The sequence below is a fragment of the Falco punctatus genome, assembly GCF_963210335.1.
Source record: "Falco punctatus genome assembly, chromosome: 13".
NCBI classification, from domain to species: domain Eukaryota; kingdom Metazoa; phylum Chordata; class Aves; order Falconiformes; family Falconidae; genus Falco; species Falco punctatus.
In genome coordinates, this window is record NC_137593.1 from 2,245,564 (window position 1) to 2,273,192 (window position 27,629).

The 27,629-nt window shown below is 38.4% G+C and overlaps 1 protein-coding gene across 2 annotated transcripts in view; it reads left to right on the top strand.

Moving 5' to 3' along the window:
• Window positions 1–27,629, top strand: part of RSRC1 (arginine and serine rich coiled-coil 1) — a 167,833-nt gene that overhangs the window by 19,008 nt on the left and 121,196 nt on the right. The window contains exon 4 of one of the 2 annotated variants that reach the window (XM_080410302.1): window positions 18,960–19,130. The exons of the other annotated variant lie outside the window; for it this stretch is intronic. Coding sequence (XP_080266428.1) covers window positions 18,960–19,130 — 171 coding nt within the window. The remainder of the gene's footprint in view (window positions 1–18,959; window positions 19,131–27,629) is intronic. 2 annotated transcript variants of the gene reach the window in all.

Genomic DNA, 27,629 nt, shown 5'->3' on the forward strand with positions numbered 1-27,629 from the left:
TGGCATACAAGCCCTGGAATTCTTTGTTCACTGTTTTTGTCCCAGAGTTCAGCTGAAGTCACTGCTCCATGGCAGGGCGTTGCTGTCTTTGTGAGTAGAACAGTAGTGGCTGCAGGCAGCAGTTTCGGTACCGTTGTACAAACACATTTGAGCCCATATAAATCAATTGTGTTTCAAGATCCAGATAGGCAGCTGCCAGTTTTTGTTGATGCTATGACCAGAGTGTGCTTTGGGGGTGAGTCCAGATTAAGCTGATTAAAGATGGGGTACTGTGACGCTTTCCTGACTGTCCTTTCGTCCTTTAGTGCCTGTTCTTCTCCCACATCTCTGCTTTGGGATGGTTCGGTGTGCTGCTCCGTCTGAAAGCTCGCTCGTGCTCTCTTCTAGCAAGGTGCAAGAGAAGAGTGTGAGGTGCCCACGTATGGAGGCTGTGGCCTGGGGAAAAAAGGGTCGAGTGTGGGTCATTCAAGTTGAGATCAGGTGGGAGGCAATTTGAAAGCTAGAATAAGGCACTGCAAACAGGGAACGTTGCCAGTTTCCAAGGCAAGACACTGGGTCTCCCAGAAGTGCAGGAGTATGTACAGATGATAATGTTTCATCTGGGCCTAATATAGGTTTATTGGTATAAAGCTTTGGCCCTATCGGAGTCAATGGCAAACCTGCACTTGACTTCAGTGATTCCAGATTTTACTGAGGTGTGATGTTACAGGAGGAAGAGATTGCCAAAAAAATTTATTTCAGGCATATGTAAAGCCTTTGTCCTTTTACTGTTAAAACAGTGTTTAAGTAACTATCTGAGCACAATCCTTTGTTAAATATGTGATCACATAAGGGAAAAATGTGAGAATTTCTCTTTGGTTTTGCATAGTGTAGCTGGGGAGAGATGTATTTCAATATAATGCATATTTTAAAAAGTTAAAATCTAGGAAAAGATAGGTTAATATTTATACCTTAATACTAACTGTAACCTAAATATTGTGGTTATACTTTTGTAGATTTTTTTTTTATTTTAAATCGTTACATTTTCTGCCAATTCTTATATGCATACCTCCAAAATACTGTGAAACATATGCTTTCAATATGGAGTTTCCTTATCCGTAAATATTATTTTAAGATATTCTTCAGTTGCAGTTTTCGTAGAATCATATCAACTCCTAGTAAGGCAAACTGAAAAACTGTCATTGACTTTAAAGAGTTATGTTATGCTCAGCTTGAATAACAGTTGTTGTTTTTTTTTATTCTGTACCCCTGATTTATATCCTAGAAATAAAGGCAAGGGCAGCAGTATGTTTTGTTTAAATTATGCGTGTATTGTTAGATATCTAGCTTTCTTCTATAGTTTTTGCTTCTCTTATATGGAAACGTGCAGGGGTAAGCTAAATTGTAATAGAATTTAAATTAATCTGTGGCATAGCACTGAAAATCTGTTACCAGTCTATATCAAAAAGATATGCTAAAAGTTTTCCTGTTAAAGCTCTAAGCTTCTTGATTGGAGAATGAGTAAAAAAAAAAAAAAAAAAAAAAAATCCTCTCCCTATTTTTCTACTATATAGTCTTCTTGAAGTTCTTCCAAATTAGATTTTAAATGCCAATTAGGAGGTTGAATATACTAAAATAAAAGCAAATACAACCAAAATGGCCTCACCTTATGGCTAGTTAGGCTTTTTTTCTCAAAAGCAGAACCTTTGCTCTGAGCGTGGCTTTGAGAAAGATATTCAGCTTAATGAACACATTAATTAGAACCATAACTATTTATAAGATAATTAGAAACGAAGCACGGTAAACTGGGCTTTTCCTGCAATTAATGGAGGATTAATTACTGGAGGTAATGAAGTGGATTTTTAAATGCATTAAGGTGAAGTACAGAGATGTGCAAGGCTTTGTGATAGTTGCATAATTATTCCAGGCTGTTTGAGCATAGCTCATATGAGATCGCTAATAAGCATCATTGCATCATTATGTATGCACTTAAAAAGACTTACCACCAAAATGACTGCCTAATTATTTCTAATTGGCAGTAGTCTGTGTAGTCATTGAGCTGTTTGTAGCCATTTTAAGGTTCATTTAACTATCCTTGGGGCCATGTGATAGATGGAAAAAAGCTTCAACTACATGCTGGCCTTGGCTGGCGCCGTTAATCAATTTTGGTGGGCTTCAGTTTGAAATGCATTTGCTCATGCAGAGGTCAAAACCTGAAGTAGTCCAAGCAAAGTTTTGCTTTTTGAAGCCACTTGACTGTATTCATTAGCAATTAGTAAAATAATTGTGTCTGTCACTATATTTGGATTTCCATATGACTTGGTATTCTTTCATCACTGTCCCTTCTTATAGCATATTAGCTTCACTGGAAACCGAATATTCTTCCAACAGACCCTTTTAGCAACTTCAGTGTAGTGGCATATGTTCCGATATACTACCTTTCTTCATTCATTTGTTAGCTTAAACAGTGCAGTACATTTCAACACAATCATCTAATTTGCTCCCGATTGATTGCTGAGTGAAAGTTTCTACCCAAGGACAACATTTTAGGGCTTTTAAGGGTATCTCTGAGGGATTAGTCATTAAGCATTAAGAGAGGAAGCAAGTAGTAGTCAAATCGAATCCTGACGTTTACCAGAGTTTTGTAGTTAGGGGCATCTATTTCCAAGATGTTGACAGCTATGTATATTCAAGGACATCTTCTGGCAGAAGAAAGCTGTCCAATAATCACACTTGCTTAGAAACTTATTCTTAGATGAACGTTAGTGCAGCGGTTCTCTCAATAATTACATTAGAAATGTTGCGACTTATCATTTGAAAATGACCTTTTTGAGATGGTATAATTAGTATGTACTTATTTTATCTTACTATGTCAGATTTAATGTGACATCCCATTAGGTAAGCGTCTGTGGAAGTTTTCAAGTGGGTGCGTTGTCCTGTTGAACATAATCATAACCATCTGTGGGATGTTGTCAGCGTACATAAGCCATTCATATAGCTTAAGAAAACACTGGTGAGCAAATTGTAGGCTAATAAAATAAAGGTCAGCTTTGCCATTTTTACTACAAAAAATGTGGTTCTAGTAATTTAATATTAAAACGTAAGTTAAAAAAATTGTTCAAATTATGATTAAAGTGTAAGATTGAAAATAGTTCCTAATTTTTAAAAAGCAAAAAATATCATTTATTCATGAAATACTAGTTCAGGTAACAGATAAGGGGCTAAAGCAAGTGAAGTGTGGTAGCGTGAAGTAAAATATAAACTAATCCATAAGGTAAGCTGCAGAACTCCTTCAATTTTTTGAATTGTTTTAATTTTGACACTTTTGTAATTGTAGTCTTTGAGAAGAGATCACGTTTGTAAACAAATATGCAAGACAGAAAAGCTGTGTAAAATACAAATAGCCTCTCTTATTGATAGTCATTAGGAATTTTATTTTATGAAGTCCCATCAAATAGGTGGTAATGGAAATGCTGCTCTGTAGATTATCAAAGCTATTACTAGGAAATATATTTTAGGGCAGAATGACAGTGTTAATCTGCCTTTGAACTTTTGGATTGGTTGCATTGGAAATTCTGGTGATAGTCAAAATTGTAACTCCTGACGAGTATCTTTCTCATTGATGTAATATAGCAGTACAACGGGACCCACCCAAGTATAGATGTCATGTTAGTTACAAAAACTGTTCACAGTGAGAACTTTAAACATACATTTATGGAACTACCAAATTTCAGCATCAACACTTTTGTGTTGAATTTGGGGTTCTGGGTGGACGCCATCACCAACCTTGCTCTATAAAGTCTCTCCTTGTACCAAATGTCCTCCTCCCTGACAACAGGAGGTCCTTTCTTCTGTCCCAGGATTTGCTTTGGAACATCAGCTTGTGTTCCGTGAGGCTTTGTTACAGTACTGCTGGTGGGGACCTTCAGCATGCTTTGAACGATGAGCAGCTTTGGCCGGTGCTTCCCGTTCCTCTGGACTTTTCTTTGTCTAAAACAGGCATCTTTTCTAGTGTAACTTGAATTTATTACCCTCTATTGATGTTGTGCTATTTCTCTGCGGACTACCTAGCGCTGGGGCACTGGTGGATAGGGTTACGCCATGTGGAATTCACAGCAAATGTGATCGAGGTAAAATTTTGTTGTTTGTTTTTTTTCCGTATTGGGAGAAAATATGACGACCTGTTTTCATTGACACGTAGTTTATAAATTTGTATCTCATTTTTGACCAACAAAAAGCAGTTTTTGCTAGTTAGAAGTCATGAATCTTTTGTGATCCTTTTAACGCACTATATTTTGACAGTTTAAGTAAAGATGCTTTATCCTATAACAAAAATATCGTGTACAATTAAAGATTGTACTGTTATGGCAGCTGAGGACTACAGACCAAGAAAGTGTGTTGGGAAAGGATTTTTAGTCAGGATTTTACAAATCTTTTTTTTGGCATATTTTAAAATTAAGTGCACCTTACAAAAGAATTTAATAAACAACTTTGTTTCATTTTATGTAGAGCTGTTCCCTTTCTAGGGGAAGCATCTGAAATCTATCTGGACCTGACTCCTACTAAACCAGAGAAGAGAAAATTTCATATTTTTCAAGTAGATGGCTAAACAGAAGCAGAAAATAAAAAATATAAATTTCACACACTGAGCAAACTGGTCACGCTCCTTCCACCAGTTAGAGGAATCAGATGAACGTGGCAAATGTCCTGTCCCTCTTCAGCTGAGACTGCTGCAGGTGGCACTGGGGACGGTGTCAGTCTGCATCCCGCGCTGCTCACGGCTCATCTCCCTTGGCTTTGGCTTGGCCGGAGGTCCCTGTGGGCTGAGCTGTCCACTCGGAGAAACTTGTTGCCAAGGTATTAATATAAATTTATTTTCCTTAAGGTTTGAATTAGGGAATGTTAAATAGCTCTTCGTTTGTTTGGTTTTTCCCCTCGGAAAATGAATGAAAAATGGCAAAATTGTACTGTTTCCCACTGCTGCTGCTTATGCTCAATCCTTTCCGAGTGTTTTGCTATATGCTACCACTTACAAATAAATGATAGAATAAACAAATGGTAGAACAAACAATCAAAAAGTTGTTATTGCTATTCTTGCCCTTAATCTTTTGTTTTGTTTGTCTGTGAAAAGTTTGAATATTTTTTTTTTTTTTAAAAAAAACATGTCAGTTCCTCAAAAGCCTGAATATACTGAAAGTTTAGGTGTTTTTATTTGTAATGTTACTTTGTGTCTTATTTTCCAATGGGTAGGCAAACAACAGCTGCTGTACAGGGCACTGGAAGAGTGAAGAGAAAGTATATCTGAGAAATGGGAATTTCAAGCAAGCCTTCAACTTAAATTACCTGTTTATTTTCCATTATTAATTTCAGGTGTGCTGGTTGTTCTTCCTTAAGTCTCTGACATCAGGAATTTTAACTATCAAATCAGAATGAGGGTCCTTTTTTTCATGATTCCAGTCTATCATTAAATTTACTTGTGAAAACCTTGTAACCGAAAGCGAGCTAGGCAGTAGGGTCAGCATGAGCACGAAGGCAGGCGAGTGCGTGCGTCAGTGCCGTTCCAGGGCTCAGCTGCACCGAGGAGGACAAACAGTGACCTGTCCTGACGAGTCCACAGCTGTATCTGATCTGCAGAATAAAGACAAACCATCTGCGTGCTACCTGCCTTGCGCCTTTGGTTGTCAGATCTACTAGATCCACTGAGCAAGTATTTGCGAAGATCAGAGTGTATTAACGGATTGCTAGCTGCAGATTGCGAAAGTGCCTTAGGTGGCAACTCTAATCTTAAATCCAAGTCAGTAGAGCCTCACTGGGGGCTGTTGGGGTGTGTTGTTGCTCACCCCTAGCCTGGAAGGAGCATGAGAAGTCTGAATGTTGCGCAGCAGGCAACAGGACAAAGAAAGATCTAGAGTATTCTGGTGAGAGCTTTCCTGAAGACTGTGGTAAAGTATCTGAATTATGGAGTATTCCCAAGTTCAGCTACATTAAAAAGATCAAATTATCTGAATAATACAAGGAAGTCTTGACCTTATTTTGGCACGTATCTTAGAGTAATCCAATATGATCACAAGGACTGGTGCATCTTAGAAAACCGAAGCTTGGTAACCAAAGTTATCAAGTTTCTTATGCATTGCCACTGTGAAGTGCAATAGATTTAGAGATGATACCATCCCTCAGATGAGATGATAATACCTCGATTGCCTGTGGTTAGTCAACGTACCCTTATGTTACTTATAATAGGAAAGTGCCAGGCAGGGATCAAGCTCTGTGTGCTGTCTGCAGTATTGATGAGTATTCAAAACAGAATTTCAGCCCTAAAGAGTTGGTAGTTCGATTAGCAGCAGGAAGGAATAGGTGTGGGGAAAAAACAAAGTTGGAGAGAGAGGACAGATGCACAACAGCACAACTGCCTGCCAGCACGGTGGACTGTGGGCAGGTAGCAGTGTCATCGCAGGCATGGGGATATCAGTGACTACTGAAAAAGCATTTGAAGGTACCAGAAGGATGGCAGGCAGGATTTCCTTGCTTAGTACATTGTTAACATACATATGTTACACCTTTCAGTTCTGAAATCTCACTATGTTCCAGTTCCCCCTCTTCCAACTCCCTATAATGGTGTTAATTTTCTAGGAGTCGTGATGTAGCTGTTGGGAAGGTAATTGCTGCTTGGGGGATGCAGTAGGTAGTGTTTTATTTTTGGAGTTGGCTTAACTGCACAATTTTGGTAATATTCTCAGTGATGGAAATAATACAGTTTACGTTTTAATTCTGGCCTTCAGGTTTCAAAATTGAGATGAGGGTAGTATGTAATAGCTGCCATTGCAGGCTTCTTGCAGATTCGGGAAGGCCGTGCAAAGCTGGTCTGTAATTATTTCATGTTTCTGCTGTGGTTTTGTGAGGTTTTCTTATTTTATGTTTTAAATGAGAAGCAAAGCTTAGAAGAAAATTCCATTGTAAAACTGAGAATCTTTTTATACACAAAGGCGTAGGTATGCAAAACTCACATGGTGATAGAGCTTTATTGTCTGTTTAAATTGGGACCAATATCAGTTAGTCTGCAATCGGTATCATCGATTGATCAGAACAGTTATAATACATTTTGAAGTATAATAATCAAGTAGCTGTATTGCTTTATGTATTTTTTTAAATAGCCCAGATTTTGTTGTTTCTTTTTGGTGTGTATTATTTTGCAATATTTTATGTAACAATTGCAGGTTCCATGAGGAAAACACTCCTCAGAGAGAGTATTCCTCAGAAAACAGTGAGGAATACGAAGTGAAAATGCCAGAGTTTTTCTGCTCCCTTCCTTGGAGTTTGTAATTAGTCATTAGAGTTGGGGGTTGGGAAAGACACACCAGGGTTTATAGTTGACAACTTCCAGTAAAGTAGATTCTGCAGCTGATAAGCCTGTCCGCTACGTATTCATCAGTCTCCAGCAAATAAGCTGTTCAATGCTCACCTAGGAGAATATTAAAAAAATACCATGCTTTCCTCTGTCTACTTTGTGTTTGGAAAATATAAAATATTAAAGTAAGGTGCATCTAACTTATGTGTAAATTAAAAAATTATCTTTGCATTTATAGAATGTGTGTTGGAAGATAGTCATAAAATATACAAACTGTTTATGTTGTGTCTTCAAAAGACTTAAAAGACTTTGACAGTATGGCATCATATGTTTTTGCTTTTTTTTGTGTGTGCACTTCAGGAGTTTCTAAAGCCGTTTTATGACTTAATTTTCAGAGACTTGATCCTGTAGTCAAGTTATGGCTATTTTCATTGAATGTATTTAGTGTGGCGTGGTTGTGTTTTTGTGTTGTGTTTTGTTGTTGTTGTGGTGTTTTTTTTTTAACTTGGGAAAAGAAGATCGTGTTCTAAAAATCTTTCTATCTTCTTCATAAACCGATGAAGTAAAAAATATAGGTGGAATACCTCAAACTTCTTACATCTCAAAATTTAAACCTAAGTGGCTAGTTGTGACTGAATTAAAGAAAAATGTTTCCATTTTTCTTAATTGTGAGGTCAGAGTAATAGTTTAGTTTGTTACCAGTCAAGTAAAAGTAGGCACACAGCTTTTCACACAGCGTCATTTGAGACCCCTGTTCATCACGGGAATCGAGTCTGTCTCAATAGTTCCAGTCTTTAAGCAGGGTTTGGGTTTTTTGGTGTGTTTTTTTTCTGTTTTTTTTGTGTGTGTTGTGGTTTTTTTTTTGTGTGTGTTTTTTTTTTTTTTTTTTTTTACCTTTTAGGGGGTTCTGCAGCTTGCTGCATTGTTGAAGAATGAGGAATGTTGACATGTTATTTTTCTGTTAGTTCAGTTTTGGGTCCATGCTGGTGGTGCGTGCCAGTTTGAGCGCCTCGTGTTGACAGTGCTGTAATGCTCTGGATTGGGGTTTTTGGTGTGTGTTTTTGTGGTGTGGTGTTTTTTGGTTTGTTTTTTTTTTTTTTTTTTTTCAGCTTATGAGAACAGTTAGTATCCCCTGGTGTAAGTTGATGTCAAGCATCTGTTTAGGTAATTTCTTTCAGCTGTCTAGTATCTCTTTGCAGATGTAAGTATACATAAATATTATAGCATCTTTAAGCTCAAACCATGATTGGGGCCTCAGTCTTAGATGATTTACAATCACAAAAAATAAAACAGTGGTCCAGTCAGAGAGACAGAAGAGGAGCTCTTACCTATAACTAATTTGAATGTCTCAACAGCCCCAGGGAAGTGAAAAATTCAGCCTTGAAATCTCTCATTTATGTTCCTTAGCGTTTTAACATAATATTGGAGGTGTTGTCAAATTTACAACAAATAATTACCCAGATAGTGATTCCATCTGGAAAATGAATTCGACCCTTTTTCACTGCTGTGTGATACATCCAGATCTTCCTGTAATAGCAGCTGCAGGGTCACTGATGCCTGCATGATGTAGAAACAAATAATTTGTATTAAAAAACAAAGTGTATAAAAAAAAAAAAGTATTAAAAAACAAGATAGACCCTTGTTTTTTTAAAATAGATTCCAGCTGTATCAAGAACAGAGTAACTGCATGTGTATGTGTACATTAATTACAAAGTCTGGTGAATGTACTTGCTAATAGTACGTTACCTTATTAATTCATGTAGAATTTATGTTTTTCCATTATTGTTTTTTAAAGGACATAAAAAAGATACAAAATGTCTTTCCTAGAGGATTGTACAATCTAAAGGACAGAAGTTTCATACAGCACATTTTCTTCCTGGTTGTTTTTTCTTCAGCCTAAGCAGTGGCAGCTCTGGAATTTGCTTAGGAGCCGGAGGAACCCTCCTTGCTGGTATCTTTGTGTGGCGAACGAACAACTGTTCTGCTCTTGCTTCACCTTGCAGTTGAGCAGCTTTTAAACTCTTGTATGAGCAGAAGGCAAGCTGGGTATTCTCAGCTTGTTTGAGCTTTCTTTTTTTTTTTTTTATTATTTTTTTGTTGGTGGATTACTGGAATAATAATTACTTCTCTTATCAACTTTAACTTTGTTTTTATGTGGAAATTTATATATAGTATACACACAGTTGGGCGTTACATACATCTGTGTAGGTAGGTGTGTGTTTTTATGCCCTTGAAGTCTAGAACTTCAAGACTGCTTTGAATGAGAAGGGACAGGGAATCGGAGGGCTGGCTTTTTTCTTGGTTTATTTAATATTTCTTGGTTTATTTAATAGCCAGAACAGTGTACCAACTTCTGTTCCTTTGTTATTTTATTACCTAAAGTTGTTAGAATTAAATTTTAGCTTTTTTCTGCTCAGTCATGAGATAGCTATGTGAATATAGGGTTAGAAAAAATTCCTGTTTTGAGGCAGTCTCTAAGAAAAGAAAGGTGTGAGAGGAATTCACTTCATATAACAACAGATGTGTTCTTAAACTGATGGTCCTAATTTGAGGTGAAATCCAAGCAAAGAGAGGCAGTTCAGAGTCTTCACACAGATTACCAAGGGAAATGAATGATGCAGCATCTTTTTCCCCAGTAAAGATGAGGCCAGAGATCCTCAGCTCCTTTGGACCCGTTATATCAAGGACAATTAGTGACCTCTGTGTGAGCTGAAGGAACGAAATGGGGAGAGAATCCCCTCCTGCCATCACTAACGGAGCGGAGCAGTTCGCAATTCCAGTAGATCAGTGGGAGCTGTTCACACAGCTGTTCTCCCTTCCCAAATCCCAGCCAGCACACTTCATTGCGCTTACTTTGGCCACAGCTGCTCCCGCAATCCTGCCTCTGCATAAAAAAAGCCTGTTGAAAAATAGTACATATAGTTTTCTGTGCCAAATGCAAAAATAATGTGTATCCAATAACACTGCAGTTAGTTTATGTACTTACATACGTATGTGTAACGTGCATCTGGCCTTCTGGAGCAGCTCTCACTTCTGTGAGGCATGTGAGGCAATGCTCCTCAAGTGAGCCGTTTGGTGAAGGAGGCGCGCAACGGTTACGTACAGGTTAGTGCAACTGGCTGCTATGGGCATTTTGTATGAGCATGTCAGCAAAACCAAATGGTTTATCTCCACGCTCGAATAGCAGCTGTTGAATCTATGATTTCTATTTCTGGTGTTCAGATAATACTTAGTAAAGTCTGTTTTCTGGTTTTAGCTTTCCATGAAGGCCTTTGTGGAAGAGCTCCCGCAGCTGATGGGGACGTAGTCAGCTTCTCTTCCATCGCTCATTCTGTAGGCAAGGCGTTCTGCCCCAGCTCCACGAGGAGCAAGTCTTGGAGCAAAGGGCTGCTGACACAAAAGCTCAATTTGCATCAACTTTCTGTATTTTTAGAGTCAGTTCTTTTTCAGCCAGTTGTTGATGTCCTGTAGGTTTTCCGCCCCCTTTGTGGTGGTGTCGGCGTGCTGAACGGGGGATACGCTGTCCGTGGCGGCACTGGGTCTGCAATCTTTAGCTGCTGCGAGCGGGCTCGTTGTAGGCTGGTCTAGGCAACAGTGGCACTTCTCCTTGCTTCCAAAGAAGGCTGTAGTCTGGAGAACTAAATCTGTGGTGGGCTGCTTGAGAATAAACAAAACCTAAAAGTAGCATCTTCTCTAGCTGTTCTTCTGCCCGGCTGCGTTTATGGGCTGTTCATGCCAAGTTTTCAGTAACTGCAATCTTTTTTTTTTTTTTTAATTACAGCACCTTGGAATTTTGAGTATTATTTCCTCAAATGTTTGATTATATAAATAATTTATAGGGGGAGAATTGTTTGTTGCTGACCTAAGTTGATGCCTGTATCTGGTGAATCTGTTTTCTCAGTTCTGCGAACAGGGTTCTCAGTTGTCCTGGTTATTGTTTATATTTCACCTTGCTTTTCTCTGGCACTATGGATAATATTAATATTCCTCTATTTTATCACTTACCAAACTGCTGGCTTGAAAGAACTTCCTTCCTCCTAGCACCAGTCTCGTTTCAGACTAAAAAGCTGACTCTGCTGCTTAGTTTTATTTTCACTTACCTTGTATTTAATAATAAATAAACAAACTGTACATGTTATCTATATTTAACCTCCTCAAATGCATGCATTTTCAAATTGCAAGCTGATGGTGACCTGGAATGTATCCATATTTGCATTTTTTTAAAAAAAGTAGATAATTTCTACACCAAACACTTGCAATTGATGTTTGAAATTATATTTTACCTTCCCCAGGAACTTGTACTGTGGTTTTTTTATTTTTATTTTTTTCCCTGTTAGTGAAGCTGAGTTAAACAAGAAACTCTCTCCTAATATGGTTTGAAAGAGAACATGTCGTTTTGCTGCAATTCTTTGTGCATTTGCACTGTGTCTTTATTACCAATATGAGTATCCAGGTTTGATGCAATGCAGTTGTGTTCCACTGTTCTTTCTCAGACTTTTGATTTATTGCTGAAGTATTAGAAAGGCATGAATTTGTGGCTATTGAGCTAACAATAATCTAATAAGAATTGTATCAGCTGAGAGATGCTTAGAAGAATGCCAAGGAGGAACCTGACATCTCCAAAACTTTCATTTGAGCGGTGGTTGCTGTTTGCCAACAGAACAACTTATTTTTTCAAAAACTTACTTTTCACTGAAAGAGCGCTTGTTTTCTTCTGTTTGAGCTGTCTTGTTCTTGTACTCTTAATTCCTTTTTCCATTTAAAAAAGTCTATATCGGTGACTGTTTTCAAATTGTAGTGTTTTGAAAAGATTAGATTGTACCTATAAGATATAGTTCAATGCTTTAGAGCAATATAATTGGGGAAATACTAAACGACACTGACCTCATTTCCTTTAGAACAATGAAAATTAATAGTTTCACGTTTTATTAGGCTGATATTCCAGATGTAGTGTACATTTAATTAAGTGTAGTTTCCTTTTGGTTATGGTATGTGTATCTGCTTTTTGTCGCAAATTCTTTCTAGTTTTACAGTTTTCCACATGTTTTCTTTCACCATTTATGATTTTTTCAAAGCAGAGCTATAAGGATTTAAATCACTTTAGCATGCAGCAAAACAGTTCCCATTCAAACAATAAACGCCATTTTAAAAAGCCTTTAGATCTTCTGTCACTTCATAAATATAAATGTATAAAAACATTATGCAGTTGTAGCGCCCACCTGCTAATTAAATGCAGATTTCCTCAAACTTGTTTTAAAATCTGCTTATTTGTTTCAACTCTGTCTCTGCTCAGAATACATATGGCCCTTGTGAAACTAATTATGCTTATGGAGCAGCTGTTAAATTTAGTGCAACTAATTTTATCCAATATTTTACATTTTAATTGATTACCTGTGAAGAAATTAGCAAATTATCACTTATTGTGCAGTAACTGAATGGGCTTTTATGGATACTTTCAATTTTTACAAGTGGACTAAGTGTTGATGGAATAAAGACATTTCTTAGGATTTTAGATAGGAAAGTTATTGGTGAGCCTTGATTATCTGGTGTGAGAATTTAGGGATACTGAGTGATGCCAAGCATCTGTGTGTTCTGTAACTTAGACATGAAAAGCAGATTGGAAAGTAATAGCTTTTCACAGAATTTTGGTAACATATGGGCTTATCTGGATCTAAGAACTCTTTGAAGATCTTTGAACTTGACTAAATGACTTAACCTTTGGCATGGTGGGTGGGTGTTTTGTGTGTGTTGGTTTGGGGGGAAGGGGGTGTGCATGCTGGCAGTCGACTCTCGAGCTTGATTTTTTTTTTTTTTTTTTTTTTTTTCTCTCCCCTCCAGTAGTTCTATAATTTGGACACTTTGGGACTTGCTTTAATAGGAATAACCAGGATTGTATCTATTTTTCAACAGTAATAAAATAAAAAAACCCTTTTTTCTCTGCTAGATCTGTGGATGTTTGCTCTTGTTTACTGATTAATTTTGGCACAGATGACTTCTTGTAGCTCCATTTCATGAAATTGTATATTTTCTTTCTGTATTTGTCATAAGATATTTTAATAGTAATTCATGGTAACGTACAGGTGAATTCATTTATGCTACAAATGGAAAGGTACCGTAGCTTGTTACACACGGAGTAGCAAATCTAGTATACTTTGATTTTCACTTTATGAAATTGTCTTCCAGTGTCACGAGCCTATTGTGCATTTTGGATTTAATGTAGGTCTTAACGGAAGTTTGCATAAAGTGTTCTTAAGACAAATATTTTAGGATTTTGGGCTTACAGGCAAGGAAAAAAGTCCTTTCCTAGAAAAAGCTATCTCATTAAAATGGTAATGTACTGTCAAGTGAAGTTCTGTGGCTTTAAGTGCAGCTTTTCAGTGTGCTTAAGCCTGGCACTGTGACGGTGCTGGCGGTGCTCTGGGTCGGGGTTAGCCCTCGCTCGTCACCCGCCACCGGGAGGCTGTGCCCGTGAACCCAGCCGTGCTGGCGGGGCTTGTGGCCGCTGGGTACGGGGTGTATTTCAGGCAATATGAAGCATCGTTTTTCTTGTTGGTCTTGGTCTTAATAAATTAATTTGGTGTACTAGAGAAGGGTCAGTAGCCTTGTGTGATCTAAATTTCTGAGGTTTCATTGTTCAAATTCTGCAGTTGCCACAGAAAAGCAGATACTAGAGATTGAATGTTACCTCTTTCTTTAAAAGAAAGAGAGGGGGAAGAAACAGCATAGAAAATAAGAGGAGAAAGCTGTTTGGATTGCATAGTCAAAGACTTGAAGCTTACAGCATTCCAGACTTGCTTTTAAATATTGTCTTAATTTCGTGCTGATGTCTGTAGGATGGTATGTGTTCACAGTCACTTACTGTTTCGGACAAGGCCAAGCTACATGGGGAATTGTGGCTTCTCCATTGAGTAGTCCTCTTGTCACCTGGTCTGTTGGAACTTGTGCGTGGTGGTGCAGAATTAGTCTCGAATTGTATAAGCCTGGGGTGTAAGAGAGACTGGAGCTTCCCTCAGAGCTGGGGGAAATTAGACCGGTTTTAGATACTGAGGTCTTGGAACAGTTGTATGTTAAGAGGGAAGATTTAAGTAGCAGGTTTTTTGGGCGTATTTACAAATAAATAAAAACTCACGAAGAGTAGTAACATCTGCTTGTATATATGAAACACAGCATATCCTTTTGCATATTTGGTGTAAAGCTGTGCTTTTTCCTTCTTTGTATTTTTAAAATGTTTTCGTATAATTTCTTTGCTTTCTGAACACATATTTTTGGTCAGTATATGGTGGTGTATACCTTTCACTTCCTTCTTGCTGTGAATCTAATTGCATTATCTTAAGTTATTTAAGTTTTCTTAACTTCATTGAATCAATATTTCATTTTTGTTCTCATGTTTGAAATGCTTGACACACCCCCACACCCCCCCAAGATTACATTTTATGCCATTTTTAAAAGATAAAGCAAGTCTCTTCTTTGCTTATTGTTTTGATCTATCCCTTCCTTAAGCTTTTCAGTTTGGGGAGCAAGAAGTCTTAGGTCTTTTTTTTTTTTTTTTTTTTTTTTTGAAGGCAGGGAAAATCTGTAGGCAAAACCCATTTCTGTTTGTTTTCCTGAGTGTTTTGCAGTTCCCGCTTGTGCCGGTGAGACTTGTGGTGCAGGGTCCCTATCCATCTTGGCGCTTGCCCCGTGGCGTGGCCTAAAGAGCTACGGTTTCATGCGCTCTAGAAGAGATGCAGTGTTCACGCGGTGTATCAGTATAATTGTGGCTTTTGCTTCAGTCATAGTTAATCATCATTTCCTATGGCACTTCACAGAAACTCAGAGCTCTCTTAAGAGTGCACACAGTAGCAGAGATCAAGAAGATTGTGGTCTTACCTGCTTGAGCCCAGCAGTTCTTACACGGTTTATTGCTTGCTTCTTGTTAATTCCGGTTCAGTTTTGGCAGTATTGCTGGCAGAACTTTAGCATGTAAGATGAAATTGTTCTAGAGAATTATACTGCAGAGTTTGTTATTTTTGGCATCTTAAGGCTGTTATATTGAAGTATTTAGTCTCTGTGCTTCCTTTGTTTCATCAAAGTGTGGTAAAACTACACAATGTGTCTTAACTCATAATATACAAAGCTGTTAGATAGTTAAGCAAATACATTTTAAAATTTTAACGCTTTTACTTGTGTGAGAAGTTCCTAAGATTTTTATTTTTTTTTTCAGCCTACTAGTACACTTAAGAGTTGAAGTTCAACTTAACTTTGTTAATAAAACTGTGGATTGTAGTTGCCTAGTGGTTTTTCTAATAGTCCTCCATTACTATGACTTTGGATAGATTGTGAAGGAGAAAGGTTAATACCAGGTAAGCTTTTATAAAAAATACTCGTTGCTGCACAACACTGGGAACACAGTAGTTACCCCAGTTTAAAGATAATTAACAGAATCTAAGTGTCACTAGCATTTGGAAATTGAAGGGAGCATTAATGTTAGACTGTTCCTTTTTTCTTTGCCTTGGTTTTCGTTACTTACTTCATCCCTATTCATAGAATCATTCAGGTTGGAAAAGACCTTTAAGAACATCAAGTCCAACTGTTCATGGCTGGGGTTAGGACATCTTTCTGTATCTCTGGAGTTGTGTTGCTTTATTTGTGCTTTATAAATACTGTTTGTGATCAATATAAATAAATACAAGGAACTTAGCAGGCAGAGTTAGTTTTATTTGGGAGGGCTGTAGCTCTGCAGCATTAAGGGAAAATAATGAAAAATATTTGCAAAGAACTTTGTACAATGACGGAAAACCCAGGAAAATTAATCTTTGGAGGTCGTGCTATGTCTCTGTGTGGATCCAGGTCAGTGTGGCTGATGTTTACCTGGTGCTGCACCAAGGGGCTCTGTTAGGGCATGCTTGTCTCTTGCTCTCAGCGCTCCTGCCTTGGCTGCTCAGTCCTGTACCGAGCAAATAACCCCTGTGTACGTCTTAGCTACTGGAGAGCAAATGTACAGGAGAGACCCTGCAAGGGGATTCAGGTGCAGCAGAATACACTAGATCTGCCTTGCAACTGTTTCTCTGCACTGTTCCCTCTATAGATCCCCTAAATAGGGCATCGCAGTCAGTTGGGGTTAGGCTGGAGCCTGCAACCCATGGAGGCAGCCAGACTTCACACCTGAACTGCCCTGAAGACCCTTCTAAATGTGCTAACTTGTTATCCGAGCTAACAAGTCTGACCAGAGTGAAGTTGTCTCTGCATGAAGCCAATTCTGGATTGTCTGCATCTGTGCTCTGGGCTTATCTGCAGCCCCGATCAACTTCTCTGGTAATTAAGGATTGACTGAACTCATGTGTCCTGCAGAGATGAATTCTGTGGAGTAGAACTTAACATTTTTGTTAAGGTCTTCACTGCAATATCCCATTGATAGTCATCTGCCTGCCTCACCTGCGGGACTGGGACAGGGAAGATGAGCTGTATCAGCTATTTTCTATAACTGTAAACCCCAAAGGATAAGCTATGATTGGTGATCACTCTAGGCTAATAAATTTTGTGGATGTAAAAGCCTGCAAATGAAAGAACAGGGACAGCTTCTGTAAAGCAAATGTTATCAGTTTGTCAATGCTGTTATAAGTACATTATTACAAATTTGATGTGACAAGTCTACTTTTAATTTTTAAAAGCGGCTCTTCTGTATATCGATTATACCTGATGTTTGTTCTGCTTAAGACATGCAAATGGCTAGAAATCTAGGATTTGAGCATCCAGCTAATCTGAACTGAATTTGCTGTTATTTGCACCTGTGAAATGTAGATGTGAAATCAAGTTCAAATTTGAGCAGAGCAAGTAAGCTCTCTAGCAATAAATACTTTAGATTCCTCAGTTATTTCCGTTTGAAGGACTACACCCTTAGGTAAGGAGAGGCCTTGCATCAAATGAAGGTGATTTGTGTTGCTACAGAGGTTTTCTTTCTTTATTTATTTTTTTCTGTTTCTGGCTTTGCATCTTACCTGCAGGGTTCTCAGAAATCAAGGTTGCCTTTGAATAGTGTATGTCTGTAAGTGGTCTGTAAATCTGTGCCCGCCTCATCACGATGCTTGTAAAACCAGTGTCTTTGTGCCAACCAAAAAATAGTTCTAATGTCCAGAGTACTCTTTTAGGTCAAAACTTCCTCTGCCTGAGAAGAAGAATGGATGGATGCTTTTTAATTTGTGATGACATAATAAAAATCCATTTTGAGACAGAAAATGTTCTATAGTTCATAATACACCACTTAAGTGGTAATTTGATCTGTCGTATTACTGCTAATAGTGTGACTGATAATAGGAGATATTGTGTTGCAAGAGATGCCATCTGCTGAATGAAACGTAAAACGGAGGTTCTGACCTCTAGCGCTAGTCTGAAAGGCTCGACGGCAAGAATAGATATGTTAACCCCAGCTTGCTGGACAAGTTCCAGACTTGGTAACAACATTCTTCCTAAATGTAATTTATAGCTTCATCTGGATGTAGTATTTTCTTTTCCTTATTCTGTTGTTGTGTTTTATTAAACAGTTGTTACCTTTTAAATGGAGTGATCTTTTGTATGTGATTTTGCCTTTAAAGGCCTTTGGAGTTTTGTGCTCCAAGAGGTGCTAAATAATTTTTCTTATGCCCTTCCCTCTAGCCCTCTTAGTACTTAATGAAACTTTTCAATGAGGTGCTGTCAGAACTTTTATGAAGATGTACATTGTAAAAGAAACTAATGCAAACTTCAACTGCTGCTTTCCTAGGGGTTTGTTGTCTATAGCTACTCATGTACCATAGAAAAGATGTAGCGATCTCTGATAAATTATAAATTAAAATTTGGAAAACTATCTAAAAGAAATTAAAGAATAATGAAAAGTTTTCTTTGGGTACCCAGAGTAACAGTCATGCTGTAATACTTCTTGATCTTTTTTCATTCAAGTAGATCAGTAACAACATACATTTATTACAGAGGAATGGGTAACATGATAGAGACCAGAATATCCTATAGCCTTGTAGGAACTTGTAACCAAGAACCAAATACGTGTGCAAATGCTTGCAGCCGTATGCTGTTTCTTGCATTATTGGGCCTGTAGGGTTGGCCTATTTATGGGTTTTCTGCAAACTGTATTTCAAATCTGATTTTGATATTAAGAAGCTGTGCGCAAGTGGCAGCTCTGCAGGCAGGATGTAGGGGTTTGGACACGTCACTGCTGGCTCTTCTGGTTTTTATTGGTATGTCATTGTTAGTGAAGTATTTAATATGTAAATACAAGCATTCAGTAGCATCTGCAAATTCTTTGATTATCTGCCAAGTTAAATTGATCGGAACTTAAGAATTTAAAATTTAATGTTCAAGAAAAAATGTCCTTCCTTTCCTCGTCAAATAGCTCCAAGGAGTCCTTTGGTAATGCCAGATTACGTTGGTGGAGGGTGGATGCTGCATAGTTTGGTTTAATTTATTTTGCGTTCTTCAGAGTAGAAGCACTGCTTTCTTTTTCACAGTTCTCTTGATAAATGGGTAGTTTTTTATTTAAAAAGTATTAAGCCACTAAATGATTTCAAAATGTGTTTAAAATAGTTGGACTGTATAACAAACCTAACATACGGTGACAGTGAAAAATGCCTGACTGCTAAATTTTAATACTATGGATTTTGTGTAGATCACGATCAAGACCTCGTCAACGTTCTTATAGTCGAAGTAGTGAAAGATCCAGTCATAGGAGAACTCATAGCGGGTCTCGTGAAAGAGAGCGGCGTAAAGGCAGAGAGAAAGAAAAAATAAAAGAGAAGGGCAAAGGAAAAGAAAAGGAGATGTGTGGCACGAAGCATGGGTAAGTGACATGACAAACAATGTAACTGTAAAACAGGGAACTATTTAGTGTATTTTTACTCTTTTTGTAATCAGTTTGCTTCATTATATAAACTAGGTGGAAATGATTTAAAGTCTTTGAATAGTGTGATTCTTAGTATTTTAAAATTCCAGAATGTGACATTTCAAACTAAATGATGGTTTAATTTACAGTTCTTTTTCTCCCTTTATTTCAGGTATGTTAAATAGTTTTCTTCAATTGACTTAATTTTTCCCCCCAATATTTAAGGAAACAATTTAAGGCAAAAATGAGGAGTATTGCATAGTATGAAGACTGTTTCCCATGAAAAGATGGATTTCACTGTTTACCAGCCCTCCGTGCCCTATTGGGCTTCATTTGCGGCTCAGAGCACAGTTTCAGCAGAAGCACTTGCTGTGGGGGAGTGATGGACTGCTTTCGGCAACCTGCTGGCAGCCTCCTTTCTGCTTGAAATGACCTGGACCATTGATCTTGTTTTTGCAGCAAAAAGGCGATTTATGCAATTACTTCTGCTTTATAAATCTCCTGCAGCCTTTAACTTTTCCTTGTTTATGTGATTGGTTTCAAAAAGGAAGACGCTGGTGTGTCGCTTCATGGACTTCCCTTGGGATTCCCACTGAAATGCTAAATGGGTAGTTCTGGAGTAGCACCCTCCACCCATGTTTGTGGAGGCGTCTCACAATTACCTCCGTGGTTTCATGTCTCAATGGTATGAGTTATTTAGGCTCTCAGATATCTACCTACCTGCCCATGGTTATAGCATTGATTATGTAAATACTCGGGATTAGCTGCTTGCACGTGTTCTGTTCTTATTTGCAGTACATTACTTAGACCACTGGGAGCTTCAGGAGTGGCACCTTCATTTTAAGGAATGCTTTCCTTGTTTTACTAAGCCATGAGGGATATTTGTCTCTTCTTGTTGTGGATGTTTTCAGCAATCAGTAGCATTCAATGTAAATAGAACCCCTGAAGTGTTTGCAGTATGTCTGATAAATCACAAACAAGATGCCTTTTACCCATTTACCTGAAGTTCAAATATATTTTGGTACTTTTGGAGGACTTGAGAAGAACCCTGGATGCTCCAGCCAGAATTTTTTTTTTTTTGTTTGGTGGTTGTTGGGTTTTTTTAATTAATCGAGGTAGAAAAGTAGAGAAAGGATCCATACGAGCACATAACATTTGATGTGGGAGAGGTTTTCTGGACTTTGTGTCCAGAAGCAGCACATCTTAAATCATGTTGGAGTATATAGCAGTGCTCTATTAGCATACTGCCTGGCTTTCGGTCCTTTTATAGCAAGGATCAATATGAGATAGCTGTAGGAAGAGCACAGAAGTGCTCGGAATTTTGGGGGAAGCAAGCAATTTATCTTCATATTTTGATAACTTACAAAATTGCTTATGCTAAAATTGGAAATGGCCCAAACAGGGCATTTTGTTTTCAAGGTAGGTAGGACAAAGAGTACAAATTGATAGTAGAAACATTTTATGACATCAGTGCATTTTCCTCTGAGCTCAGGTACTGACTGGTATTCTTTGTACAGGGATTTCGTACTTAAGGCATTATTAGACTACAAAATGAAATGTACCTAGGATGATGTTGATATCATCTGTGCTTCATAAACTTTTCTGAGGGGGGATGACATGTTTCTCAGTTTAATCAAATAGTGATCAAAGTATATCTGCACAGGGACTATGGATCTGCGAAGCTTTTTTCTTTGCAGTTATTTGTCATTCTGAAGATTGAGACTGTATCCGCATCACATTATTATTTGTTAAAGGCTTTGCAAAGCAACTTACTGACTACAGAGAGAAGGCAGAGCTCTCTGATGCAGTTGCTGTTTGCAATTACTGCACAATTACTTGTCTACAGAGTATTCTGTTAGAGACCCCAGTGCGAGTGCTTTAGGAACCTGCAGTTTTCCTTGAATGCCTGTGTGTAGGAGCAGAGCGAGCGGCTGTAGTTTCTCTTTGCCTTGCATGTGCTCCAGGAAAATGAGGCCAAGTAAGGTGTTTTACAGTTGTGGTTTTGTATGCGGCTTTCTCAAGCCTCCCAAGCTCTCCACTTTGGTCCTCTATATTTTATCTATTTTTTTTTGGGGGGGGGGGAGGGGGGTGGTGTGTGTGAAAAGTATGGGAAAGAAAAGATCTCCTTGGCCAAAGAAGGTCACCTCTCCTTAGTTTATAGATGTGTAGGATGAGGGATGGCACAACATGAGCTGAGTGAATCTTTTGCCTAGATAAGTCTGTTGGCTTCTGGCATTTTGTCCTTCTGCAGCAGCAGCAGGGGAGATTCAATGGTTTGGTTGTTCTGTCTTGATGCTCCTTTCTGAAGAAAGCACCGAGATAATTTTTTTTTGTTGTTTTCCAGTAACTATAAGGCCTTTTGTAGTCAGCTGTGGTCAGCAGAAGGTAGCAAGTTGGTTTTGCTGATATTTTTTGAGGGTCTATGTTATAACTTAGCATTTTTGTCTTGTCATGTGTCAGATGTGGTTTTGTGGGTATGGTTAGAATTATAACTCTTATTATAGCTTGCCTCTGCAGCTGAGTGCCTGATGCCAGTCTGACGCAGCACAGTGGTTCGCTGCCTCAGCTGGAACTTCACTGCTCGCCCTGGTGACTTAATGCTGGAGCAGACCAGGAAGCACTAAAGCAATTTGCTCCATCAGCTGTCTGTGTCACAGAGGCAGTAAACAGTGATGGGTGACACTTCCTCAAAATGTGTGGGTTTTTTCTTGGTTTAAGTTGGATCTAGTTTGGACAGAAAAAAAATTTTTCCTCCTGGCATATTCTGTGTCACTAACACAATGATGGTGCTGGTTTTTCAACTTGGTCATTTTTTTTTTTTTCTCTCTGAAGTGTGAGGAAGAAAATCTAAATGGACGCAAAAAATGACTGTCAGGTGTACATTTGGATGTGAAATACTGAGAGGAATCTGTTGTAGATGACTCTCCAAGTGACTGAATTTCTAGATTTAGTGTTGATCAGCACAGAAAGTAATGTTGCTCTACAGAGCCTTTCTAGAAACTCCGACAGCAGGGGATCATAGGGAAAACAATGGTCCTTCAACCTCTGTGTGGAGCATAGATCCTTACAGGTACTCCAAGACACAGCAAGGGCCAGGTCTTGTCTTCCGTTTACATCCATGTATGTTTGGAGTGTATTTATTGGAAATAGCTACTTTAAAGCTATAATGAAGATCATGCTAAAGCCAGGCTGTGAGAAGGTAAATATAAATTATCAGGTGCTGGTTGACTTCATAGTTTGACTTTGCATAAAAGAAGGTATTCCAGCCTGTCTGCACTGCAGATTATCTGATATAAGTAGCCATATATTTGGGAAGTGACTGTTCCTGAATAAAAATGCAATTTTTGCACTAATTAAGGAGCAAATGGTTTTATTTGTTTGTGGCTTATATAAATTCTAATGATAGTTTTCTTTTCTGCACGTGGCTTGTGCCTGTTTGTGCATGTGAGGGGGAAAGGCTTGTGTTTGGTTTTTAAATCAGGGCAACTTCAGGTCCTTTCAAATTAGATCTTGTCTTCACAGTGAACATCTCGAGAGATTTTGAGAGTGAAAAATTCTGCCATTAGTAATCTGGTCATCATCCTTTGGCATTCTCCATTTCAGTGAAGATTCTTTAAGGCTGAGCACTGACTGAATTTCTTGAACGCTGGGGAAGTGTCAGCCGTGTCGTGGAGATGGGCTGTGTTACAGATACAGCCCCACAGCTCAGCTCTTCTGTTCTCACCATCGGAAATGTTTTAAGACATACGCTATTTGTTCAGCCATTATGGAGGGAGGTTGTGGTAACAGCTGCTTTGAATTTGGGTTGGGAATCTCATTTACGGCATCTGACAGTACTTGGTGAAAAAAGCTGGTGCTAAGAGCTGTCTGTCAAGCTTTGAAATCGTTTTGCGCTCACTTAAAGGGTAAAGCAACGCAAAGTCAGAAAGCATCCCAGCAGCACACGCTAAACATTCATAAACAAAAAAGTGGTCCACCTTTCAGATTATCAGGATTATTTAATTTCCAGTGAAAACTCTGCAAAATAAAGCTGATGACAAGCATGTAGCAAGAAACGTTCTTAACTAGTTATTATTCAGCTAGTGCGGGGCTGCTTATTTTCCTTCCATTTTGCAACTGATCTGAACTAAACAGTTTGCCTTTGCTGTGTTGGTCTCCTAATCTCATAGTAGTTGTTCAGACTGTGTTCCCCCTATTTTTGTTTGCTTTCGTTTTTTGTTTGTTTTGTTGCAGTGCATGGGAGAAGGAGCTTTTTTGCCTGGGAGGACATAGAAAAAAAGTAATAATAAATGGTATGTCTTTTTCTGAGCAACTGTTGCCAGCATTTCCAAAGTAAAAGCACTTGCTTGGCCTTGCAGCTTTTTCTATTCATCCGGTCTCCCAGGCCAAGTTTCAAATCATATTTCTCTGTTTGTAATAACAACATTGTTCCCTCGTTATGACCCATGACTGCAGCAGTGATGCTGTGCACGCTATGGCTTTGGGCTGTTGCTGTATGCTAGAACTGCACCATGCTGACACGCTGGATCAGGAAAGCCAACTGTGTGCGTGCGGTTCTTGTGACAGTTGAACTGACAAGAGCTGTAACGAGCTGTTACCGCCCCTCTGTAACTGTTACAGACTGCGCTATATCTACTGATACGTTATGAAGTGCTAGGGAGTAACATGGAATGGATAAAATAAGGACCAATATACATTTTGTGATAAATCATAATTTTCTGTTAACATCTGGTGTCTAGTTCTTACTAATAAGTTTTAGTCTAGTGACTTTATTAAATTTTTGTTTATTTGAAAAAAGCAAAACTTTAGTCGTCTTTATTCTGCCAAAGTAGTGTATCAAGTCCTACCTTTGGCTATGCCATTTCCTGGGTCTCTTCTCTTGGTTTCATTTTTTTTCCATTGCAAAAATGAATCTTGTGAGAGAGTATGCACTCTGGGCTAAAACAAAAATGTAGGTAGCATTGATCAGAAAAGGTCACCGAGTAAAAAGGGAAGAGCCTTGTCTCTGCATCAAAGGAATGGGGCGGGTTGGGTTTAATTTTCAATGGCTTATCAAGAAAGGAGTTGCAGTTCTTACAGCAGGCCCTTGCTGTGCGGTTTTGATTGATTACAGGAAAATTAGTGATAGACCTCCTGGAAGTATAGTGATGTACTTTATCCTATAAGTGTGACTTAAAAAAAAAAATAACCAAACAACCAACAAGATTTTAAGCTGAATTGCACTGCTTTCTAGAGAGAAACATGCTTAAAAATAAGATATGAACTAATGACAGTGGGGTTTTTTATTACAGAATTCTTTCTTCCTATTAAAAAAGATTCTGTCCCAGCAGAATAGGAAAACAAGGTGCTAGATACAGTCTGGATTATCCATCAAACGTGAATTTATTGACAGCACTATATTTAGAAAAGATAAGTTGCAAGTAAGCAAAATAGCTTTCCCCTGTTCCAACAGCATGAGAATTACTTGAGCTTTACATCAAGACTGTGGCTGGAAGAGGTTCAAGCCTCAGTTCCTTCTAACCCTTTCTGGTGAGGTCTCCAGGTGCCTTAGGCTCACATACCATTGCGGCCCCCACCCCCAAGGTGAAATCTTAGCATGCTTTTTCTGACATGGAAATGTGATGTATATGTATGGTTTTTTATGCTGATGTCCCTTTAGATGACTAAAGCAGGCTTCCAGCCAGTAACCTTTATTTTACACACCTATGGCACCTGTGGGGTACTTCCTTATCACTGTCTTTTAGACTTTGTGCACCTGACACACACTTTGTTTCCTTCTTTTTCCTTCATTTGTGACTTGTTTTAAGAAGATAGATGTATTCACTGGAGCAACAAATATTTGCTTGTAATGAGACTGGGCAGCCCTTCTTCCCCTCCCATGTTTATTTGGCTCTTAATGTAGCAGTCCTGTGTGAGAGCTTTGTTCTTTGTTGTATGGTATATGAGTTACTAATATAGTACTAGCTAGACTATATCCTGAGTCTCAAACATTAGTGACCTTTTAAAAATGCACTATAGATTGTGAGGGTTTTTTTTCTAAATGTTATAGGGTGGCTTATTTAACAAGCGTATCAGCACTGCAGTTTTGTCTTATATGTGAAATGAGAGGTTTTCTGTAAAACTTTATAAAGGTATCAACGTATGTAACTGTTCCTAACATGTATTCTTCTAAGGTGGTATTAAATCTGGGAAATATATTTATTTTCTGTATGTCTAAAAATAATGGTACATAGTTCTGTTGAGTTGTGACCTGAGGACTAGATCAGAGCAACAGATGAAACGTGTCATCGGGTGCCTGGAGGCTCTGTGAAGGTGCCCCCGCCGCTCACGGGGATGCTGCGGTGGGCAGGGGGCTGTGCGCTCCTTGTGCCACACACTGCCGTCCTGCTCCACAAGGTGGGCCTGATGGCGCTGGGGGAGCTCGGTCACTAGTGGAGTTCTTTCCACTCCCAGATCCCGTGTTTAGACCGGCAACTTTTGCATGCTGGTAAACTTCCCATGTCAAAGCCTTCAAAAGTGAAGTGTTTATAGTACTGATTTGCTTGAACACAAAATTATACCACGACAATAATTTACCACTAATTTTTTTGCCAATCAGAGCATTACATTAATCTTTTATTTATGCTTTTTAAAATTCATTTGTTGTTTTAAAACAACTTGTATACGTGTTTTCATTGACCTGTATGTATGTGCTGTTGAATTTTGATGTTTAAAGTCTTGATTAGCTTTAAAAACATGCACGTTCTGGCATGCTGACATGCTTTTCATAAGGATCATTGTTCATTGTTAAATCCGGGGGAGAAACCTACTGAAAACTAGTGAGCTTTAAATAACTTCTAGTGGATTTATGGGTTTCACCTTAGCTTTCTTAGTAGCAGGAGTTTGGATTACTCTTTAAAGAGTTTTTGACAATTTTTAATTGAATAAATTAAGAGCAGCTTCTCAGTTGTTTTGGAAAAAGGAGTGCTGTGCCATTAATCAAACCTGACCGCTGTTTTAATTTCTGATACTTAATAAGGCTATCAATACCTTTGTGCGTTAGCCATTTCACAACATCTTAAATGCTTTGACAGATACTACAGAGCTGAAGAGTGTGTTTTTCAAATATAGCCTTCATTTTTCCTTTTAATTCCGTATGTTAGGTCTTTAAATATTTGCTGCGGTCCCTCTGGCTAGGGGACCTTTCTCAGTGGCGTTTAACCAAAGCGCTCGCCAGTTGTGTGTGCCGTGCCGAGCCCTGGCGGCTCCCAGCAGGTTCTGCAGACGGTGCCTGGGTGATGAATGCCTGTTGCTGAGCTTTTCAGTGCTTGGCAGAAGACTTTAGAAGTAAATTGGGAATATTGGACTTCTCAGAGTTTGACAGCAGTCAGACAGTCCTGGAGCTTGTTGTATTTATTTTTTTTTCCCTTACCTTTTTCCACGCTATGCAGTGGGAAGTAATTTATGGTAATTTTCTCCTATTTGCATATAGGTTATAGAGTTCTGTGGTGCAAAGCGCACTCAGAACTCCTTTTAAGTGTCTGTTCAGATCAAAGCAGGACTGTGTGATAGCTGTTGTCTGACACCAAGCTGTGTGGTGTTGTTTTCATTAAACATTTATCATACTTCCAATGTGACAGCAGGCAACTTTGTGCTGGGGTAACATGTTTTCATGCAAAATTTATTGAAAAAGACGAGACGTTGTAAAGAGATCTTGTTGCCTTTCACCAGTGGCGAAGGGTAAATGTTTGATTGGAAGGAGAGATACCTCTAGCACATTTTGGTGGCTGTTGCACTGAAGAACTGTGAAATGCTGGGCTTTTAATAAGGAAGTAAATATATCTTAAAATTTCTTATTCTGAGAAACTTTACTCTGACAGATAATATGAACAGTTTTTCATTTTGATTCTACTTGTTTTTAACAAAGGTCTATTACGGTGCCATAGCGGTGGAGTAGGCTCGCGTTTGTAAATGGAATGCTGACTTAATAGTAGGGACTAATACACTCAATTTTTTAATAGCTCCATGCGTATAAACAGACTCTTGCATTTAAGACTATTTGATGAGAAATGTAGGAATTATTAGGATAATCTGTGCAGTATAAGCCACTTTTTGTTACAAAAATAGGTAAGATACTATATTTAGTTGACAACATACTACTTTAAAGCATGATTGATTATACATACTTAAGGAATATTACATTCTTCCAGTGATGTGTTTTTGTTTTGAAGCACATCTATTATAAAATAAACTTTCCAGCCTGAAATCGGGGGGGTTGTCCCTACTCTTGACTGGGGGGGGGGGGGGGGGAAGTGTGTGTGTGCGCATGCTTGTCTTGGCTCCTTTAAGTTATGCTAGTGTATTTTAAGAAGTTTACCAGCAGGACACATCAAACAGTTATGATTTGGCAAGCAGTTAATTCATGTTATTGTTTAATCACTTTCAACATTTCTATGGGCAAAATACTCAACTTCCAAA